The 22,607-nt window shown below is 40.2% G+C and overlaps 1 protein-coding gene across 1 annotated transcript; it reads right to left on the bottom strand.

Annotated features, from left to right (window-relative positions):
- Positions 1 to 9,422: 9,422 nt before the first annotated feature.
- Positions 9,423 to 11,633, bottom strand: HY5 (Basic-leucine zipper (bZIP) transcription factor family protein). The gene is made up of 4 exons (XM_079052940.1): positions 11,451 to 11,633; positions 10,985 to 11,165; positions 9,987 to 10,143; positions 9,423 to 9,791 (listed from the first exon to the last, which is right to left on the bottom strand). The coding sequence occupies exons 1-4, from the start codon at positions 11,545 to 11,547 to the stop codon at positions 9,750 to 9,752; spliced, it is 477 nt and encodes a 158-aa protein (XP_078909066.1). The 5' UTR covers positions 11,548 to 11,633; the 3' UTR covers positions 9,423 to 9,749.
- Positions 11,634 to 22,607: the final 10,974 nt, after the last annotated feature.

Below are 22,607 nucleotides of genomic sequence, written 5' to 3' on the forward strand. Positions count from 1 at the left end.
CAGGACGCCCAAGTGAAGATGGCCAGCAAAGTCTGTCTCCATGAAAGTCATTGGGGCGTCTTCCATCTCTTGAGTCCTGGCAGCCACATTCTCCTCCGACTTCGGGTCGGCCTCCCCGGCGGACACCTGCTCCCAGACTATCTTCTTACCCTGCTCCACACCTGCGGCGACACAAGCTTCTTTCACAAGAACCAAGCCTTAGAGGAATTGTGGACTTTCAATCAACCTATCCACAACCCGACCGAGCCCGTCGCTAAGTATCCAAGAAATATCCCTCTCCAACGCTCCCTTTGTGGCGTTCTCGGTCACCAGATCAACCTCCAGCTCTGCTACCCGCTTACTCAGACTGGTGTTCTCCAATGAAAGGACCCCCACACGATCGTTCAGGTCCTCCACCTCATTCCCTACTTTCACCGCTTGCTCCGCCAAGCTCGCCCTCTCAAGTAACACCACTTCCTGCCTAGCCCCCATGTCGCTCTTATCGGCCTCCAACTTTGCCACTTGGGCCTTCAATTCTTCACATTCGACGCCCCTCTTGTCCAAATCAGACTGGAGGGTCTCCATCTCGGAGATGCGTTCGGCGGCAGCAACTAAGTAAGACGATACTTGGGCCGCAGCGTAATGCAAGCCATCAACCATATGCTCGTCAGACAAGGCACTTAGGACCTCAGTTGTGGTAGGAGGAAATGCGTGCTGACACCACTCGAGAGCGATGTCATGATCACACACAAGATCCTGAGCAGTTAAGCGTGCTCGGACCTCGAAGTGAGCGTTGTATTTTCGTAGGCTATCCATAGAAAATCCTTTGGATATCTCTTATATAGACCGAGTGAAAATGGTGTCTTCGTTGCAAGGAGAGGAGTCTTTCGCGAGAGAGAACTCATATGCCAAGAAGACAGTGGGAGGCAAATTGACCTTGCAGAGCTTCAAGAGTTAAGCGATGAAGGAACCTCAAAAACTAGCGCTCAACCCGAGGAGGAAACTCCTGTTGAACCGATTGACGGGTCCTTACCTATGAGGCGTTCCAGTAGAGTTAGACAGGCACCTGAGTTTTATGGTTTCCATATTACTACTGAAGGTGACACATTTATCAGTGATAGTACACTGGTAAACTTGGATGAACCTAACAACTACAAGGAAGCCATCGCAGGCCCCGAGTCTGCAAAATGGAAGGAGGCTATGGACAACGAGATTCAATCCATGTATGACAATCAAGTTTGGAACTTGGTTGACAATATACCAGGCCGCAAGACAGTCGGCTGCAAATGGATCTTCAAGAAGAAGACCGACATGGATGAGAAATTACACACTTATAAGGCGCGATTGGTTGCGAAGGGCTTTACTCAAACTCCTGGAGTTGACTATGATGAGACCTTCTCACCAGTGGCTAAGATTAAATCTATAAGGGTTATGCTAGCCATAGCTGCATTTCATGATTATGAAATATGATAAATGGATGTCAAAATCGCTTTCCTTAATGGGAAGTTGGTTGAGGATGTTTACATGAATCAGCCAGAGGGTTTTGTCAATGCAAAATACCCTAATAGAGTGTGTAAGCTTGAGAAATCCATTTATGGATTGAAACAAGCATCTCGCATATGGAATATTTGTTTCGATGAGAAAGTCAAAGAGTTTGGCTTTTCGAGAAGCGAGGATGAGTCCTGCGTATATGTCAAAGCTAGTGGGAGTATAGTTAGCTTTCTTGTGTTGTATGTGGATGACATACTGCTCATAGGAAACGACATTCCAGCCTTGCAGGAGGTTAAGTCCTGGCTTGGGAAGTGTTTCGCTATGAAGGACCTCGGAGAAGCTGATTACATTCTAGGGATAAGGATATTGAGAAACAGGAGTAAAAGACTAATAGGACTTAATCAAAGCACCTACTTGGATAAGGTGTTGAAACGTTTCTGCATGGAGAATTCCAAGAAAGGAGACTTACCTATCCAGAGCAATACGATATGTAATACATTATTTCCTAAGTTATCTACAACCATCACAGTTTCATATATATCATTACAAGGTAATGCTTCAAAATAAAATGTACCATTATAATAAGCATTAATACTACCAATTTCATTATTAAAAGAAAAGTTAAAACCTTGTTTATAAAAACTATGAAAGGAAATAATATTTCTCGCCATATCAGACGAGGAGAAAGAATTATTCAGTTCTAAATTTAACCCACTACTAAGCAATAAAGTGTAAACTCTAATATTGGTGACATGCGACTTTTCCCTATTCCCCATGATCAACTTCATCTTCCCGTCCTCCACATCCCTGCTTCTTTTTAGTCCCTGCAAATCAGAACAAATGTGAAAACCACATCCTGTATTCAGGACCCAAGAATTAGCATGTGATGAGTTATTAGACAGAATATTATAAATACCTGCGAAGGAGGGTTTGATCTTCCCATCCTTTATGTACTTCAAGTATTTGGGGCAGCTTCGCTTCAAGTGCCCTTTTTCATGACAATGGAAACACTCTGCTTCCTTTGGGTTTGAGGAGGGTGTAGCAGGACCACCTTTGGACCCACTAGAAGAGGATCCAACATGGGACTTTCCCTTGTGGCTCTTTGAGGAAGCTTTCCTCTTCTTTCCCTTCCCATATCCAATTGCCAAGACAGGGGCAGCAGCAGTAGGAGTAGAAACAACAGATTTTCCTTTAAGACTACTTTCAGCAGTCCTTAAAAGGCCTTAAAGCTTGCTTAGAGTGACCTCCTCCTTGTTCATATGATAAGTCATACAAAACTGATAACAAGGAGGCAAAGAGTGTAGAATAATATTTATGGCCAACTCTTCATCGAAGTTGACATTCAGCTTCAGCAAGCGGTCCACAAACCTTTGCATCTTTCGTAAGTGGGCCGTGATAGACTCTCCATCCTTCATTTTGGTAGTAATCATGGAGGCTATGATTTCATACCTTTCCTGCCGAGCACTTTGATGGTACCTTTCCATCAAATCTTGGTGCATTTCATAAGGCCAAAAGTCCTCATAGGACTTCTGAAGTTCAACAGTCATGGTAGCAATCATAATACACGACACTTTGGTCGCGTCCCTCTCATGGACCTTGTATTCAACAATATGTTCGGGAGTAGTGGTAGATTCATCAATATCCTTAAGCTCTTTGTTGAGAACATATTCTTTGTCCTCGTAGCGAATGGCCATTCGGATTTTTCGAATCCAATCATTGAAGTTCGATCCATCAAATATGACCCTCCTACATAAGTTCATGAGGGAGAAAGAGCCTGAAGGGTTTGGGTTTGAAGCAGTGTTGGAAGACATCTGAAAAGAAAGACAAAGTTTAGATTAGATAATGATCCTTAATATAGCACCCAAATGAAATATTAAGGCTAGGACCCAACACAATATTTTACAATTCGGAAGAGGGATGTCGTAATCCAATTGCAAAATATTTGAAGGTAGGTAAATGACGATTTACCAATTTCCACCATGAAAAACGAAATTAATTATTAAGTTTTAAATGAATTGGAATTCCTAGATTCTTTTGAGATTCATCGAACTTTTCAATGACATGTTTAAATCTCCATTATGCCCTTCAAGTTTGTGATTGGGATGCCGAGGATCACAAACAAGGTGTGAATAACCATGCAAATTAGTTTGCTACACTTAATGTTAGAAATCACCTAATCAATGTGTCGGTTAACCACACACGCTCCATTGATCCATGATTAACATCAAGCTACCCTTTGCCACACATTGTCAGTCCCAAATTAGTGTGCCGGTTAACCACACATGCTCCACTAACGACTTAACAAGGTGAAAAGTGCAATTTCATGGAATAGCACCATTTTCACATTTTTCCTAAAGTAACTAAGATTGGGAATTTATAAAATTTTAGTTACTTTAATAATTATCATTATAATTATTAATGAAGATTAATGTCCTATCCTACCCGTTCGGCTAACGACCCTCCACCGGTCAAGGAAGCGGTGGGTGAGAGTGGACACCCATTAAACCACCATTTTATAGGCAGTAACCTTATACCCCCTTATAGACCGACTTCGTGAATGAGGCGTACTAACGGTAAGACTGACATATATATATATATATATATATATATATATATAGGTATTAAACTCTTAATATTATAATAGTATAAGGGTTGAATTTTAAACTTTTAAAATTCTAGGGTTTGGATTAAAGTTTCATAAATGAGACTCATCAAGTTCCAAAACTTGAGGGAAAGTTTTGTAACTTGTCTAAACTTTTAATTTCCATAACTTATGGATTTTTAAGTTCCATGAATGAGACCTTCCAAATTCCAAACTTGAGGACAAGTTATGAAACCTTTCAAGACCTCTTGAATTCTATAACTTACAAGAGTTAATTGTTACATGAATAAGGATGTTTCATATTCCATAACTTGAGGACAAGTTATGGAACCTTTCAAGAAACACAAGATCAAATTTAACTAATCCAATTATCACATAATTCATCATTTACCAATTTGACCTAATTTGATTCATATTACAAGATAATTTCAAATTTTACAAATAATTAGTTTTTCACAAAATCAAGTAATTATCTTAAAATTTGACAACCTTCATGGTTTTGGATGGGGATAAACATTACCATACTAGTAAAATCAAATTTTATGAACTAAAACAGTTTGTGGTAATGATCCTAATCCAAAACAGGTCAAAAAATCGAAAATTCTGCCATCTGATGAACCAACTCGTCGATTGCACTAATGAACTCGACGATTTCATCTTCATAAGGCACCTACTCGTCGATTTCGTAGATGGACTCGTCGAGTAGGCCCTGGCAGAATCCAGAATTGTCATTTTTCAGCTTTTGAAAATCACACAACTGCATCAATATAATAGAAAACACCCATGGCTCTGATACCACTGATGGGTTTTATGTACTCTAACATTCCTACGGTGCACATACAACCTAATGCTTTGGATCTAAGTTTTCTCTAATTATACATGCAACATTGTTTTTCCAAAGCATAAAGCCTAAACTAGCATGCAAGGTAACATTTGAGTCATAAAAACAGTTAGAAGATTACCTTGTGTAGTAGCTTGCTTGTCTTTGACCTTTAGGAGCCTAGCACCTCAAGTGTGATGCCTCAAATGTCTTATAACAAACCAAGAACAAGAGAATGAACTTGAGTGAGAGGTTTGGGAGATCAAAATCGGCTAGCTATAACTCTACTGTGCATGGGGGGGGGGATTTTAGGGTGTTAGGGACTTCTTTTATAGCTTAGGATTACAACCATGCAAACCCTAATTACTCTTCATATTTCTTAGGCCTTTTGGGCTAAACCTTCTTGTACTCTCACATAGGTTTAGTCCAACTCTAATCAACATGAGTCATGAGTCCAACTAAAAGTATTACTGATTTACCTAATCAGTCCCTGTAACTTTAATCAGTTTCTTTTGATCACTAAATTAATACTAAATTAATTCTTGATCAATACTAATTAAATAATGTGATTTATCAATTAATATATTATACTTATAATACATTAATAAATCACAATAACCTCTTCCTCAAATATCCATCCTATCAAATTGTTCCAGAGTGTTACAACCCAAATGGACCATGCTATTATCGGGTCAAGTACATACCAATTATAGGTATGGGCTTAGACACATAATCCAACAGACAACGTCCTGTAGGTCCGGATCCTCACCAGCGCCGGTAACACTGTCAGCACCGGCAGTCGTCACGAATCCTTGGCCAGAAAAATGAGGTGGAAGAGCCTCCACCAGGTCAACGTCGCGAACCTCAAGCTCGCCATCATAAAGACCCCAAAAAGCCTTCTCCAAAGAAACAGTCTCCTCCACACCTGGTAAAAACAACAAATAATGCCGGTTAAGCCATAGCACATCTACAAACGTGACTTGCCAATCTTTTTCGTTTGTTTTTTTTTAAAAGGGGGGGGGGCGAGGAAAAGCAAAAGAAATACCCTCTTTCTCAACAAAGAATTCAGGCATCTTCCCACGAGCCCTCCAAGCAGCACTCATCCCGCCGGCGGCCAAGAAACAGTCAAGCCAATCTTCACCGGTGATGCTGATCTTCTCCAGGACATCAGCCCGTTCCTTGTCGACGCCAAATAACACGGGGGCACGGTCGACGTACACATTAGTCCTCGGATAGTTGAGTACCACGAGATCATCGTTCACCCACAAGAATTTCTCTTGCCAGTTCTTCTTTAACTTCTTATCATGGATAAGAATAGGGACTCCCCGGCGGTAGGAAAGGGTTCGAGTCCCCGACTGGGTGGAAGCGTTAAAGAAGTGCTTGAAAGCAGGAACGGTCGGCAAGTGGCCTAGGGCACGACAAAGGAGTTCAAAGCCCACTATCTTGTTGATAGCAATAGGGGTCAACTCTCTCACCGAAAACCCGTATTCATGAATGATCAGATTAAAGAAATCGGTGGTAGGCAAACGAAGACCTGCCTCGAATAGGGCGATCAGAATCCCAACTTTGCCCTCCGGCGGGCTGTACAGTGACGCGTCGGACAGGGGAATTTTCACGCCGTGTTCGGGAACGAACCCGAACCGGAACTCGAAAGACTCCTATTTCTCAGGGGTAAGATCTCTTCCTAAAGCGCGAGTAGTAGCCATGAAGAATACGAAGGAAATGTTGGAAGGGTTTTCTCAAGAACAAAAGGGAAAAATAAACAAGTAGAAAGCAATGAGGAAATGCTAGGAAGAACTCGAGTTTTAATGCAATCAATGAGGCAACGAACCGTCCTCATGATGAAACTGCTGAACAACGGCGATTTCGCCCTGCCAACTGCACAAGCAGCCAGTAGTAGGCCACCACGTGTCTGTAAGTAGACCAGAACAACTCCGCTACGTCACGAACGCAGGAGTCTACTGGCCTAAGGGATTTGTTAACGTTACCCACGTTAAGTGTAACGGAAAATGTAACAGAAACGTTACATCCTTGGCTAAGACCCGGTCTTGGCCTAAGCGAGCCAAGGCCAAGGCAGCAGCTCATTTCTCATCACATGGTAAGAACATTCCATGTGATCTTCTCATTCACTCACAGCCAATGAGAAGGCAAAAAATAGCCCGGGTGAGGCCCAGAACTGACGTCACCTGATAGTTAGTTAGCGTAAATAACTCTCCCATTAAGAGGAGGCCACGTTTGAGGCACGATCCCCACGATCCGTTAGTAACAAGTACAAAAGGATCTCTTCCGCCTCAAGGAAGGGATCCATCTTCTCTCTTATGAGAATAACTCTCAGATTTTCTCTCTCTATCAGAAAACTAACTTGATCGTCGGAGTGACGTCCCGGGAGAACACTCGGTCGTCCTTTAACGATTCTTTTGTGACTGTGTTCTCAGGCAGGCACCCAAGTCGGATCCATCGTTCAGCATCCAAACCAGCTGCGAACATCTCACAACAGTAGCCCATGTATATATTGGTATAGGCCCTATTGTATTGGTATATATATGCTTGTACTCTTCTGATTTGAGCAATGAGAAGATTACCCATTACTTTATTCCCTATTAATTATGGCCGCAACTTCACACCTAACAAAAAGATGATCCAGCTGCTCGTCAACCATGGTAGATATCGGACACATAATACACAACACATCAATACCATGTTTATCAAGATTATAACGAGTCGGCAATCTGTTTAGCAAAGTTCTCCACGCCATAATATTAACTTTCCTATGAACCAATGAATTCCATCTAGAAGAAGTATCAGCAAATGGTAATATCTTTTTGTCTATCCATCTTCTAGTATCCGCTACAGAGAAATTTCCATATGAACTAATGCTCCAACACCAAGTATCAACTTTATATGTCAACATTACATCCATAAGAGGTATATTCACATCATTTAACTGAGTACTTTACTCTCCTCCACGAATATCCCAACGCCAACACCACCTCCAACTTAAAGGCGGTAAACGATCAACAACAGTACAATTTAGATGCAATTCTAAACAAAAAAGACGAGGAAAATGGGTCGGCAATTTTTGATCACCAAGCCAAATATCATTCCAGAACTGGATAAGATTCCCATTCCCAAGTTTCCTTTTCATTATCGAAACCGGAAGAATGTTTTTTTCTTCCATACGAGAAAAAGAGGCAAGAATCTTCGCCCACGGACCTTGACCTCAGATATATCTATACTCAGTATCGAGACCGCCTTATCTCCATAAATTTATTTGATAACTTTGCCCATATTGAATCATCAAAATTGAAGAAACGCCATTTCCGTTTTTGAAGTAGGGAGAAATTTAAAGCAATCAAAATTCCAACGTTAAGCCCTCCTTTGGACAAATCAGCAAGAACCAAATCTCATTTCACCCATGAAAGTTTACGATGATCATCATCACCACCCCAGATGCTTAGATCGACAAGCTTCTAAGTTTTTAGCAACAACGACTGACATTAAAAAAAGGGACATGTAATAGATTCCTACCGCACCCAAAATAGATTTTAATAGAACTAACCAATCTCCAATCAAAAGAGTACCAACCTTTCAGTTTGACATCTTCCTCTTAGCTTTTTCGAGAATAGGCTTCCAACCCATGATCTTGCTCATTTTTGACCAACCTGAATCCCCAAATAAATGAAAGGTAATTTATCAGGTTTACACCCAACAAAATGTGCAAATTCAACCACCTATTCCCACCTAACTCCAACACCAAAGATGTTTGATTTTTGTAAACTTATCTTCAATCCAGAAACAAGATAAAAACATTGAAGAATAGTCACCATATTGATCATGTTGCTTCTATCACATGTACCTTCTATTTTGTATTTTGTGTGTTCGAAAGATACAAAAGACATGACACGACTTTTCTTGAAGTGTGAAGTTACCGTTTGAGCGTCAGAATGCATTTGCTAGATGGATAGATTTATAGATTCCTCCTTTTGATCTAGTTAATGACTTTCTCCCTTGGGTTGATTTGGTAGCCTTGCATTTGTCTAAAAGATGACTATCAAATCTATAATTGTGACCATCGGGTGGGTGCTTTGGATCTTCTGTAGTGTAAAAAAGATATGATTTTCAGTTGATAGTGGATTAATCATTCAATTGGTTTGTTACTCATAATCATAAAGCTACTTTAAATCGGATTTCTTGGTTACAAAATCCAATCATTGTTGTTCCTTTATAATTTTTTTTTTCTAATGTCTTGCTAGTATTAAATAAAAATCAATTGTAAAAAAAATTCACTTAAACATGCCCCCCACCAGTGGATACAAGGCTTGAGGTGTGGGGGCGGGGCACATGCCTCCGATGCCTAAATTTTTTTACATATAAATATTTTAATTATTTTAAAACCTTTATGTTTTTGAAAAAATTCAAAAAATCCTAGAATCACCACTACCCCCATAGTGGTTAAAATACAGAATTTTACACAATAGATCTATTGTTCAAAACATAACACACCTAAAATATTAATAGTGTTGCGCAATAGACCTCCAACATACGTCTTGTTAATATGGACCGATTAAATAGTAGGATTACCATTGTTTCACAGACACGTTACTTGTGCTAAAAATTAAAACCCATATCATACGCAATACTTTACATCTTTTTGGTCATTTAGAAACACAGCCCACTACCACCTACATGACTTCAAGATCTTTAATCGAATCGTACGTAAAGATGGTTGGATTCCCATTATGTTTGCTAGGAAAAGAAATAACCACAATAACAAGTCTCAATCCTAAACCAAACCCTTCCATTTTCAAGCGATGATTCGGATTGCACATGTATGCGTTTCCACTTCTAATCATATGTCTACTTCTTTTCTTGCATACCGGCTGTAGTGTTTTTCAAGATCTGCAAAACAAACAACAATATATTGGTTATGTGGGCCTTCAAATAGTGCGTTTTATAATTTTTTATTTGTATTTTTATAGTTTATCGATTTAGCCACACAAAATTATTTTTTTGTTGTTACTCTTGATTTGGAAAATGGTACATACTTCTTTTTTTGTTGTTATATTTACAATAATGATAAATTGAGAGACTTACATGTCTAAGCATTTGATTCTCATTTTGGAGAGTTGAAAGTCGCTCTTCAAGTTCGGAGTTCTTCTTTTCAATTTCTTTTACTCGTACTTCCAATTCGTTCAAGTATGCCTTCTTCCTCTCCCTTGCTTGTTGAGCCGAAACTCTATTGCGTAACAACCTACTTTGCCAAACAACAAATGACTAAATTGCCCTTAACATATTCGGACAATAATGCCCTTATTTTAAACTTAAGACACTTTCTTCTTAAGATATAAGCAGTTTTTGCCAAGCATTCTAAAACGGCACCGGATAAACTAATCCAAAAAAAATTTTAAGTTCGTTTTACCACACATAAGATATTAAACACTTTTTTACCAAAAAACGTTTTTTATATTTAAAATTCAATTCCAAACACCCTTGTTAGTTACTATAGTTGTTAGTTTTATTTAAAACTACAAATACAATAATTTCAAAAAGGAGGTTAATTGCATATATATATATATATATAACATACTATTTGATTTTCACAAAGCAACATTATTCGAAAAAAAAAGTACTAAGGTAAAACGTTTTGTTCACAAAATATGAAAATACCCATGAGTATTTTGTGAACATAAACTTTTACTTTGTATTTGATTGTACTCTTTTCAATGTTTTGTAAAAAAAATAGTTTTTTAACCATTTATTTTTAACTTCTTGCCTTACGCCTAAAATACGATTCATATGTAATTATGATTTGATTAATAAAAATTCAAAAAATAACTACCATATAGATTATAAATTTTTTTAAAAAAAAAAAAAAGTTATTTCTAAGACTTCCGTAGAAGTTTGGTATTATTTTTTAGAAAAAGCGGCTAGGAACAAAACATGTTATGCCACGTTTCTATGAGATGTCATACGCGGGACCCACATCGTCAACCAGACTTTAAACACCGATATATACTGACGTGGCAAGACAAAATTTGAACAACAAACATATAAAAAAAGTCCGGTTTTTTATTATTTAGATTCCGGTTTACCTCTTCAACCGTTTGTTTTCTTTATCAGCTGGGGTTCTGCCTCTTTTCCTTGAACCAGCGTTTGAGCTTTGAACCCGGTCTGGACCAGCACCTGATCCGGTGTCTCCGCCAGAAACTGAAGCTCCGGCAGCTTCTCCACCCATCTCCGGCACTCTTCTTATCTCATCATCACTTTCCATTCCTATTATCGCGAACAACAATTTAGGGTCACATTTAGAATAATCTCTTTCAAGTCACTAATTTGCCGAATCTAAAAATTCGTAAATTAGAAATGCAGCTCAAACACACACACATAAACATTTATGCTTCAGCTTGATCATGTGGGTATGCATGAATGACATAAAGGAATTCGATTCAGAAGAAATAGATACAGAAATTCATAAGTACATTCAATTTATACACCTAAATTTTACGAAATCGAGATCAAATTATCAGAAACTGAAAAACAAGTCAAAGGAAAATCCACCTTCTTTGATTTCGATATGAAGAGCAGAGCTGGAAGATCTCTCACTACTCGAAGGTAAACTCGCCACCAACGAACTTGTCGCAGTTGGCTCTTGCATTTCGCCCAATTTCTAGAGAGAGAAACTATATATAACTCTTAGAGAGAGAAAGTAGAGAGGGAGAGAATTTGGTACTTTTCTTTTAGTTCTTCACGTTACAGAGGCGGAGAGAGGTTATTCAGTACAGAGAGAAGGGAGATGTGATTGGAACCGTTGGATGAATCATTGATCCAACGGTGGAAAAGATGTAAGCGTGGTACAATGAGGAGCCACGAGGTATCATGTTAATCCAATGATGTAGAGGTTAGATACGTGGATGAATTAGAGACGTTTGGTGATAGATGATGATCAACGGTTACGATTTGCTGAAGGCAAGTGAGTATATAGTGGGACCACTTTTTAGGTTTTATGTTATGTGTGCCCATGAAAGTGTTGCAACGTGTTTGTTATTAGGTTTTAGACATTTTGAATGTTTTTAATGGCTTGTTTTTCTATAAGTTGAAGCTTTTTTTAATTATATTAAAAGAAAAATTTTGGGAATGTATTTTTTTGTTATTGTTTTACTTGGTCTATAGTACTAGGACTCGAAAATTCGACATCACTGTCATTGCATCTGAGAGTGCAACACCAAAGTTATTTTTTGTAGAATTCTAGTTTGTATATTATCAAGTGTTGTAAATATAACTAGGTCCGATAAATCTCTGATTAGTTTCTAGACACTGCTCGACTGATTAGAAAACGCATACCATTAATCTCTGACAATAAAATAAACGAAACATTAACAAACGATGAAATTTTAACACTTTGAAAAAGTTTTATCTCAATAGAAATTATTTGAGGAATGATTAGTGTTGTATTAATCATATTAACTTATTTTTTCATGATATTAGAGGTATTTACAAATTTTGTTATGATATTAGTCGTATTTAATTTATTAAAATTTAACGAATTAGCAATTTATAATCTCTGTTTAATCACCCGATTAATCCATGCCTAACTGATTAATCCATTAGTCCTAGTCCATCGACTAGCTAATATCAATCTTTTTCACAACATTGATATTATCAATAGATATCGGATATATGTGATGTTACAACTTACAAGTCTTTTATTGATATCTTTTAGACGGTATATATGTTGTTTTGATGGAAATACATTACCTTAATGTAATCTATGATATGTATGTTATCAAAATTGAGAGGGTATATTATTGATACTTAATCACACTTGAAAGTGGGAGCATGCCACAAGATGGGTTGTAAGAGTTGCAAGTTTATACAGTCATACTCAGAGTCTTCATTTAGTTTTTTTTTCTTCTTCAACATACAATCTTTGCCAAAATGGTTCTTATTATTGTAGTAATTACAATCATACCTAGAGTCTCCAGTCAATTTCTTCTCACTTGAGATCTCTTTCGAAACAACTGTGTTCTTATCTTCGAAATTAGGTTTTGAACCAGACTTGTCACCACCAATGTTTACAAAACGATAATTCGATGATGGCTTCCTATAGAACTTTTTTTGTTGATAAATATAAGGGCATGATTTTCTCCATCAGGTTTAACTATTTCGTAAAAAAACAAATTGATTCAAATGATCCTTTTTCGTAATGAGAGCAAAAGGACCATCATAATATTTTTCTTTGATTTCTTCCATGATATCAGCTTCATGAGTCTTTAAGATGTCGAACAAGATGGTTAAAGTATATGAATATATTTCATGACTTTTCACCATCAAGGTGATTAATGTAACGTCCCAAAAATCACAATAAAATATTTCATTTTTAATTAAAGTAAAATCACAGTTTCCAACCAAAACCCAGGTCATAAGAAACCAATGTCAAGTACAAATATTTCAAAATCAATGTATCATAATATCTCCAAAACATGTCGCCGAAGGATGTGTACGATCACGCCTTTGCTTTCCTCCGATCATCTAAAGTACCTGAAACATAACACTTAAACCGTAAACCAAAGCTTAGTGAGTTCTCCCAAAATACCACCACACAAACATATAACAACATGTATACTGGGTCCACAACCATCGGGCTGGATTACCCATGAGCCCACAACATTAGTCTGGCTTGCCTTCCTGGCCCACAACTCATGTCTGAATTACTCCCGAGCCCACATCATAAGCCTGACATGCCTATTCAGCCCACAACTTATTTCTGGCTTGCTCCCATGTTTTTTGGCTTCCACACAAAGCAGCATTGCCTCAACCCAACCGCACTATGTAGACATATGCAACAAATAAACATATAACGAACAAATAGATAATCATACAGATCTAATAGATCACTACAAAATAGCAACATCCTATATCCAGGATACATAATCGAATGGGTAGGCATTGGTGCCTTTGACTGACAAGTACAGTGAAGAAACTCACCTCACAGTCTGAAAAGATAGCAGAAAAGAATGTTGCTCCAAGTGTCAACTCTGCAGGTCACCTATTCAACACACAGTGACCTAAACTCAATCTACAACTCAAAATACCCAAAATACCCCTAAGTCAAACTTGGTCAAAGGTTGAAAGTCAAAAGTCAATGGAGTCAACTTAGACTGAGTACGCTCAACTTACTCAACCACTACACCCAGCGTAGTGTACTCTTGGCCAGATTATGGGATCTCGAACAGGTACGTGCAGCGTACCATCAGGTACGCCCATCGTACTCGGCTGACATCCTTTCTTTTTCTATTAAGTTCTTAATCGATTAAGACATCACGTCCAAAACTAATTCTAGCTCCAAATAACATTCTAAGTCATAAAGTTTCCAACTTTATGACTTTCCAAGGCTAGCAAGGGTCCAACAACTAAACCTAACTTAATACACAAACCAAAACCTCATATCTCATGCATGAATAAAGGAAAGGGGCCAAGATCACATTTTTATGGTTCTAAGCACCTAAAAACGCTTGGAAGGACAACCCTTATGGGTTAGAGTAATCCATACTCATGAACACCAAGATTATGGGACTAAAAAGCATAAAAACTTAAGAACTAGCAAGATCCAAAGCAAATATGCATCAAGATCCAAAATTTATACCTCCAAAGTAGGCTTAAGGGTGAGATACTTTTGGATCCAATATGACTTGAGCTTCCAAGATGATTCCACAATCTTCTCATTCCTTCAATAACACCAAATACACACTCTCAATCTCAAAATAATCACACAATGGATTAGGGTTTTCAAGGGGGGTTTTAGGAGATGGAAGCTGATGAATGAAGGAGTCTCAAGGAGTTAAGGAGGTTTAAATAGTGCTAAAACCCCAAAAATTAAGGTTTGCTCACTGGTCACATACGCCCTGCGTACCACGGAGTACGACCAACATACTCACTTGAATCCGCGTCCCACTTTGAAGAGCTACGCCATGCGTACGCCCCAAGTACGCATGACGTAAGGACCCAAAATGCAACAAATATTCACTTAGGGTTAAAAACAGAAATTTACCTGAATTGAGGTGTTACAATTCTCCCCAAATTAAATCAGACTTCGTCCTCGAAGTTCGATGTTGTGAATAACTCAGGATAGTGCTCTCGCATCTCTGTATCGGGTTCCCAAGTCCATTCGAAACTCTTCTGATGTTGCCACTGGACTTTGACCAATGATACCACCTTGTTGCGCAAGGCCTTCATCTTCCTATCCAAAATTGCAACTGACCTCTCAATATAGTTTACACGATCATCAACCTTAATATCATCCAAAGGGGCCACTGCTGAATCATCAGCTACACACTTCTGTAGCCGAGAAACATGAAATCTGATGTGAATCTGGTGAAGCTGATCAGGCAGATCCAATCGATAGGCCACTATTCCTACCATGGCGATCACTCGAAACGACCTAATAAATTGGGGCCCCAACTTGCCCCTCTTCCTGAAGCGTATTACACCCTTCCTGGGTGATCCCTTCAGTAAGACCATATCGTCGACCTGGAACTCCAGCTCGGATCGACGTCTATCAGCATAGCTCTTCTGCCGACTTTGGGCTGTCTGCAACCTCTGCCTGATATGTTGAATAAACTTTGTCGTCTGAAGGACTACCCCGGTCTTTCCCATGAACCTGCGACTGACCTCTCCCCAACAGACTGGGGTACGACACTTCCTCCCATACAGAAGCTAAAGCGACGATGCACCGATACTGGAGTGATAACTATTGTTGTAAGAAAACTCAGCCAAAGGAAGGTAGGAATCCCAAATCCCACCAAAATCTATGACACAAGCTCTCAACATATCCTTAAGTGTCTGAATGGTCCGCTTACTCTATCCGTCCATCTGCGGATGATAAGCAATGCTAAAGTGCATCCTCGTGCCCAGTTCCTCGTGGAACCTCTGCCAAAATTGAGAAGTAAACCGAAAATCACGATTAGATACAATAGAAACCAGAACATCATGTCGGGCGACGATCTCGCGCACATAAACATCGGCCAATTTCTCGACCGAGGAGCTCTCATGAATAGCTAGAAATTGGACACTCTTGGTCAGATGGTCCACTATAACGCATATCACATCATATCCTTTAGCTGTCCGAGGTAACTTTGTTAAGCATCAGCGCTATCGGTTGATCTAAAACCAATTGGTGTTAGAAAGGGCGCAACCTTACCCATATAGCGCATTCAGCCCTCCAGGACCAGGTATTCAATTGTGGCACTCCAGGCCATCGTGCGAGGACTTGGCCGATGCCATTTCTGACCCCCAACAATCCCCCCCCCCAGAAATTGCTCCCTGAGAGAATCGAACCCTCACCACTAGCTTTGATACCACTTGTTGGACATTAGCGCTACCGGTTGATCTAAAACCAATTGGTGTTAGAAAGGGCGCAATCTTACCTATATAGCGCATTCAGCCCTCTAGGACCAGGCATTCGATTGCAGCACTCCAGGCCATCGTGCGAGAACTTAGTCGATGCCATTTCTGATCCCCAACAAACTTAGTGATGAAGTCCATGGTGATTTTTTCCCATTTCCACATGGGAACCTCCAAGGGCTGAAGCTTTTTGTGCGGCCTCTGGTGCTCGACCTTGACCATCCGACAGGTCAAGAACCTCTCAACATACCAGGATATCTCTCTCTTCATGCATGGCCACTAGTAATTAAGTCTCAAATCCCGATACATATTGGTGGCTCCAGGGTGTATCAAAAATCTGGACTTATATGCCTCCTCCAACACAGTCTGTCGGATCCTGCCGAAATCTAGCACCGAAACCCGACCGCACCAGGTCAACAATCCACGACTATCGGTAGATAACCTGTCACTCTCACCCCTAACGCTCCTGCTTCCAATTTTCCTTCTTGACTCCCTTGGAATGAGCCCCCATAATCAAATCCAGAAGTGGTGAGTCGATAGCAATCCGCATACATAAGCTCCCAGCAGAAGAACTAGCCGACTTGTGGCTCAAGCATCAGCGACCACATTCGCTTTCCCCGGGTGATAAAGAATCTCACAGTCATAATCACTGACCACGTCAAGCCATCTACACTGTATCATATTCAGATTCGGCTGATCCATGAGATATCTTAAACTCTTGTGATCCGTGTAGATGGTACACCAGACCCCATATAGGTAATGCCGCCAAATCTTGAGGGCAAACACCACTGCCCCCAACTCTAGGTCATGCGTCGGATATCGAACCTCATGTGGCTTCAACTACCTAGATGAATACACATTAACTATCCCTCGCTGCATGAGTACCACCCCCAAACCGGTGATCAAAGCATCACAATAACAAAACAAAATCCTCCACACCCTCCGAAAGTGTTAACATCAGGGCCTCACATAACTTCTATCGCAGCGTCTCGAACGCAGCCTACTACTCAGGCCCCCAACGGAAATCCATGCCCTTCCTCATCAGAAGAGTGAGGGGTAGAGAAACTTTGGAGAAATCTTGAATGAACCTCCGATAATACCATGTTAATCCCAAGAAACTCATGATCTCTGAGGGATGCTTCAGAACCTCCCACTGCATGACTGCCTCAATTTTGGTCGGGTTGACAAGAATCCCCTCCTGGTTAACAAGGTGTCCCAAGAACTGGACCTCCCATAACCAAAACTCACACTTTGTGAACTTGGTATAAAGCCTCTCCTGCCTCAAAACTCCCAGAACCTCTTGAAGGTGCTCCTCATGTTGCTCCCTGGTCTTGGAATAGACCGGGATATCATCGATATATACAATAAATGATCGATCAAGCTTCATCCTGCACACTCGATTCATTAAATCTGTAAATGTCGTTGGTGCATTGGTGAGCCCAAAAGGCATCACCACGAACTCGTAATGACCATAAAGAGTCTGAAACGTTGTCTTCTCCCCATCCTCCTCCCTGACTCGCATCTGATGATACCCTGACCTCAAATCAATCTTGGAGAATCAAGATGCACCCTACAGTTGATCGAAGAGATCATCAATCCATGGAAGTGGGTAACGGTTCTTCACCGTTAACTTGTTGAACTCCCGATAATCAATACACATGTTGTGGGACCCATCATTCTTCTTCACAAATAAGATCGACGCTCCCCAAGGAGAACTGCTCGTTTTAATAAACTTCTTGCGTAACAGCTCCAGAAGGTTAGAGGTGATAATATGTACGGCGCCTTAGCAATTGGGGCCGCACCAGGAACCAAATCAATCCTGAACTCAACCTGCTTCTCAGGAGGCACAACGGGTAATTCCTACGGAAACACATCTGGGAACTCCTTGACTACAGACACATCCGAAACCAAAACCTCGTTCCCAACTCGAGTGTAAACCACATACACGAGGCAACCCATACACCCATGCTGCAGATATTGTCGAGCCCTGGTAGCAGAACAAAAGGCTGACCCAACCCTAGTACCCTCTCCATAAATAATTAGTTCTCCCCACTTAGGGTTCTAACTACCACCCGCTGACCCTCACAGTCAATCATCACACCAAACATGATCAACCAGTCCATCCCTACTATCATTCACACATCCCCCATGGGAATAGGGATTAGATCAATCGGGTAAGACACCCCTAAAATCTCTAAAACGTAACCCCGAAAAACGCACGATGCATAAACGCCATGCTCGTTGTCAATGGAAACTTGCAGTGGGCACTCCAACTCTCCAAGAGACATGTCAAAACTCCTACTGAAGGACTGGGACACAAAGGAACGATTCACATCCGAGTCAAAAAGCACAAGAACATGCAAGGAATTTACTAAGAAGGTACCTATCAGAATCATAAAGCTAAGCATACCATAAAATAATTTGACATAATAATAAATGAAAACATACCAGTAACAACGTCTGACACCACTTTGGCCCCCTCTGCTGTGAGCTGGAATACATGACCTCGAGCCCTCGGGGGATCCGCCCTGTCCTGGCGTTCATCTGTGATCCTCAAAGTAACCGGTGCTGGAGCCTGTACCGGTCTCGCTATAAGCAAGGGGCAGTTGGCCTTCACATGGATAACCTAATAACAGTGATAGCAAATCTTGGTGCTGGGTACTGGGGGTTTCTAACGACAATCCCTAACAATACGGCCCTCCCTGCCATATTTGTGGCACCCAGAAGAAAACCAACAAACACCCTCATGGACCTTGCCGCACTTGCCACAAGTGCGTCCCCTCTGACCTCCTGATTGTGAATCAGTAGGCTTGAACTGCTTTGATGTAGGATGGGACTGAATCGGAGCCTAACACTGCTCCCTCGTCTGGGTCTCTATCTCAATCTCTCGCCTCCTTGCAGCATCCTGAAGCTCGGCGAGGGTACAATATCGCTGGGTAGACACAAACTCCCGAATCTGGGTCTTGAGCATGCTCAAGTATCGTGACATCTGAGCCTCGTTTGATAAAGCATTCTCATGTAACATATCGATTAAGGTAATTTACATCTTTAATCCCTAGTATAAAAATTGTTTTCAAAGTTGGTCCCTTTAGCCTTTAAATGAAAAGCGTGGATTTATCAGGTACGCTGGGCGTACGTGGTGTGGAGTCAAACCCTAATTTTTAGGATTTGGACCCTATTTAAACATCCTCAACTCCCAAGACCCCCTTCATTCATCATCCTCCATCCCCATTTTCGTCCCAAGCAAACCCTAATTCCTTGTGTGTGCATTTCTAGCTTGAAAGTGTGCTCTGTGGTGTCCTTGAAGGAAAGAGAAGGACAGGAAACCATCTTAGAAGAGTAAAGCACTTTGGATCCAGAAGTATCTTGCCTTCAAGCTTCATTTAAAGGTATAAAGCTATGAACTTGTTGGTTGTTCCTTTAGATATTGTTAGAGGTGGAGTTTGTGCTTATTAGTCCCATAGCCTTGGTCCATTTGAGTATGAGCTACTCTAGACAATGAGTTGTCCTGGACGTTTTAGGGTGTCTAAAGTGATAAAAATGGAATCTTGATTGTCCATATCCCTCCATGCATGCTCTTTAGTAGTTTAGACTTTGTGTTAAGTTATGGTTTTGGTGTTGGGCACTTTATAGCCATGGAAGATCATAAAGTTGGAAACTTTATGATTAAGAACATCATTTGGGACTAGATCTGGGTTTTGGACGAAGTGTCTAAATGGATTAAGCACTTATTAGAAAGGAAAGTTGGTAGACACGTACTCTAGGTGTACCTGATAGTTCGTTGCGTGTACATGGTCAACTCCCTACAATCTAGTCAAAATGTGTATTACGCCGCGCGTACAAGCTGAGTATGCTGGGCGTACTCAGACGAGTTGACTAGGTTGACCCTTTGACTTTTGACTTCGACCAGGATTTTGACCTAGGGATATTTTGGTTATTTTGAGTTGTGGACTGAGATTAGGTCACTGTTTATTGTAAAGGTGATGGGTAGCGTTCGTATTTAGAGCAGCATGTTGTCAGCTATTTCGTCAGATTGTGAGGTGAGTTTTCCTCACTGTGCTTGTGGGTCGAAGGCACCAATGCCGACCCACTGGAGTATGTATCCTGGTATATTGGATTAATGCTATGCTGAGTATGTGCTAGACTGGCAGATCTATATCATTACCTGAGTTCATTGAGTATATGTTAGACTGGTAGATCTGTATGATTATCTGTGTTGATGGTTATTGATTGTTATTGTATATGTCGACATGGCATGGTTTGTTGGGTTGAGGTGGTCCAACTTTGTGCTGAAGGCCAAGACACCCGGGGCGGTCTGGATAGACTGAAGGCCTATGAGGCGGTCCAGTCAGGCCGAAGGCCCTGAGAGCGGTCCAGATAGATTGTAGGCCTAGTGAGGCGGTCCAGTCATGCTGAAGGCTCTGAGAGCGGTCCAGATAGGTTACAAGCCTTGAGAGGCGGTCCATTCAGGATGAAGGCTCATGTATTCATGTTGTTATCTGTATGGTTGTGTGTGGTACTTTGGGGGAACTCATTAAGCTTTGGCTTACAGTTTCAGTTTATTGTTTCGGGTACTTCAGATGATCCGGGGAAAAGCAAATTTGTGATCGTGTATATCCTTCTGATTTTATGATATTGGATTTTGGGATATTATGGTTTATGATTATTACTTTTGGAACAATATTTTGTAAACAATTATGGTCTTTGGATTGGTTTTGAAAAATGAAAATTTTACTCTGATTTTTGGGATGTTACAACTCAGGGTAGAAAAGAGCCCTCTCAGTAAACATTTTGGTGATCTTCGTCACCGTCTTTGTTGTCTGTCTCAAAGAGATAGTCCTAAGCCAACCTCTATCTCTCTCTCTTTATCTCTCTCTCTCTCTCTTTCTCTCTCTCTCTCTCTCTCTCTCTCCACCAAGGGAACATACATAGTGTGGAACATCTTAGAAAACTGCTCCCAAGTTACTACATCGTTCTCCGTAGGAGAATAAGTACCAGTCGCTAGCCTCTACCAATCCTTCACCCCTAACTGAAGAAGGTTCAAGGCTTACTTGACCTTCTAGTCATTTGGGCACGAACATGTGAAGAAGTAGCCCTCCACAACAGACAACCACCTCATCGCAACAATCAGGTCCTTGACTCCATCAAACTCTGGGGGCTTCGTGTTGCTGAAGTCCCGATACTGGAATGATCTCTCTCCCCCCCTTTTCTGAATCCTTACAGTAGCAACATCTGTAGTAGCTGCAACAACATCAGCCTCAACCACAACGGTGTAGCACTCGTCAAACAACTCAATCATAGCGGTCTTGATGGACTTAAAGTCCCCGGGGATGACACCCCGAACAGCAGTCGCTACCTCTGTAGCGATCAACTCACGGATGTCACCATCTGTCAATCCCGACCTATCCTGGCCACCACACCTCAAATGGAAATTCCGAAAGCATTTTTGGACTCAGGCTATAGCCTAATATTTGATTTCATATTTGAAATATTTTTAGTAAAAATATTTATAAAAGTTGAAAAATCAGACGTTTTCATAATTATTAATCGCGAAACTTTAAACGCAAATTCCCAGAGTTTTACCACTCAAAAATTTTATCCGTTCGGGTTTTTAGTATTGTAGAATTAAAATCTACCAATCGGCACTATCAGAAAATTTTCCCGACGTCGAGAATTGGACACGCAAAACGAGATCTGTTTTTAAAACTTAATGGAATATTATACTTTGGTAAAATAATAATAATAATAATAATAATAATAATAATAATAATAATAATAATAATAAACACATGTATAATAGTCAAATGAACAATATAAATTGACAGCTACACAAACACAATCATTTTCTTACACACTGTACAATTCTTGGCTTACAAAACTTAACTAAAAGTACAAAAATGTTATACTCAAACAAAAACCCCACGTATGTTCTGCTTTCCTTCCTTGAACTCGATCCACAGATCACTCAAGCAAGAGAAAGAATAACACTCAAAATATATTACAGTATACTCCATATCTATCAAAGATTCACAAATATGCAATAAGATCATCAAGAGATTGATTTTTTTTTATCTATTTAAATAATGAATTCAATCAAATGAAACAAACCCAATCCATATTCTTTTTATTCTGCATCTTGTTTCTAGTAAGAACATTTGGTTCTTAAACTCGTGTCTACCTGCAACCAAGAAGAACCACAGCCTCATCAGCATCATTCTTCTTCATTCTTTTCTGTCAAATGAAGCAACCAAACACCCCTGAGATCATTGTGTTGATCTATCTTCTTTCTCCGCAATCAAAGAAAAAACCCAAACA

Source organism: Lactuca virosa, chromosome 5 (assembly GCF_052849685.1).
Source record: "Lactuca virosa cultivar CGN04683 chromosome 5, Lactuca_virosa_CGN04683_v6, whole genome shotgun sequence".
Classification (NCBI taxonomy): Eukaryota; Viridiplantae; Streptophyta; class Magnoliopsida; order Asterales; family Asteraceae; genus Lactuca; species Lactuca virosa.

Bases quoted from the DNA above. Each gene is read 5' to 3' on its own strand.
- HY5 (XM_079052940.1), bottom strand. From the start codon at position 11,547: ATGCAAGAGCCAACTGCGACAAGTTCGTTGGTGGCGAGTTTACCTTCG. The intron at 10,144-10,984 runs GTAAACCGGAAT...TTGGCAAAGTAG, and splicing joins GAAAACAAACGGTTGAAGAG to GTTGTTACGCAATAGAGTTT. The intron at 9,792-9,986 runs GTAAGTCTCTCA...TTTGTTTTGCAG, and splicing joins AGAATCAAATGCTTAGACAT to ATCTTGAAAAACACTACAGC.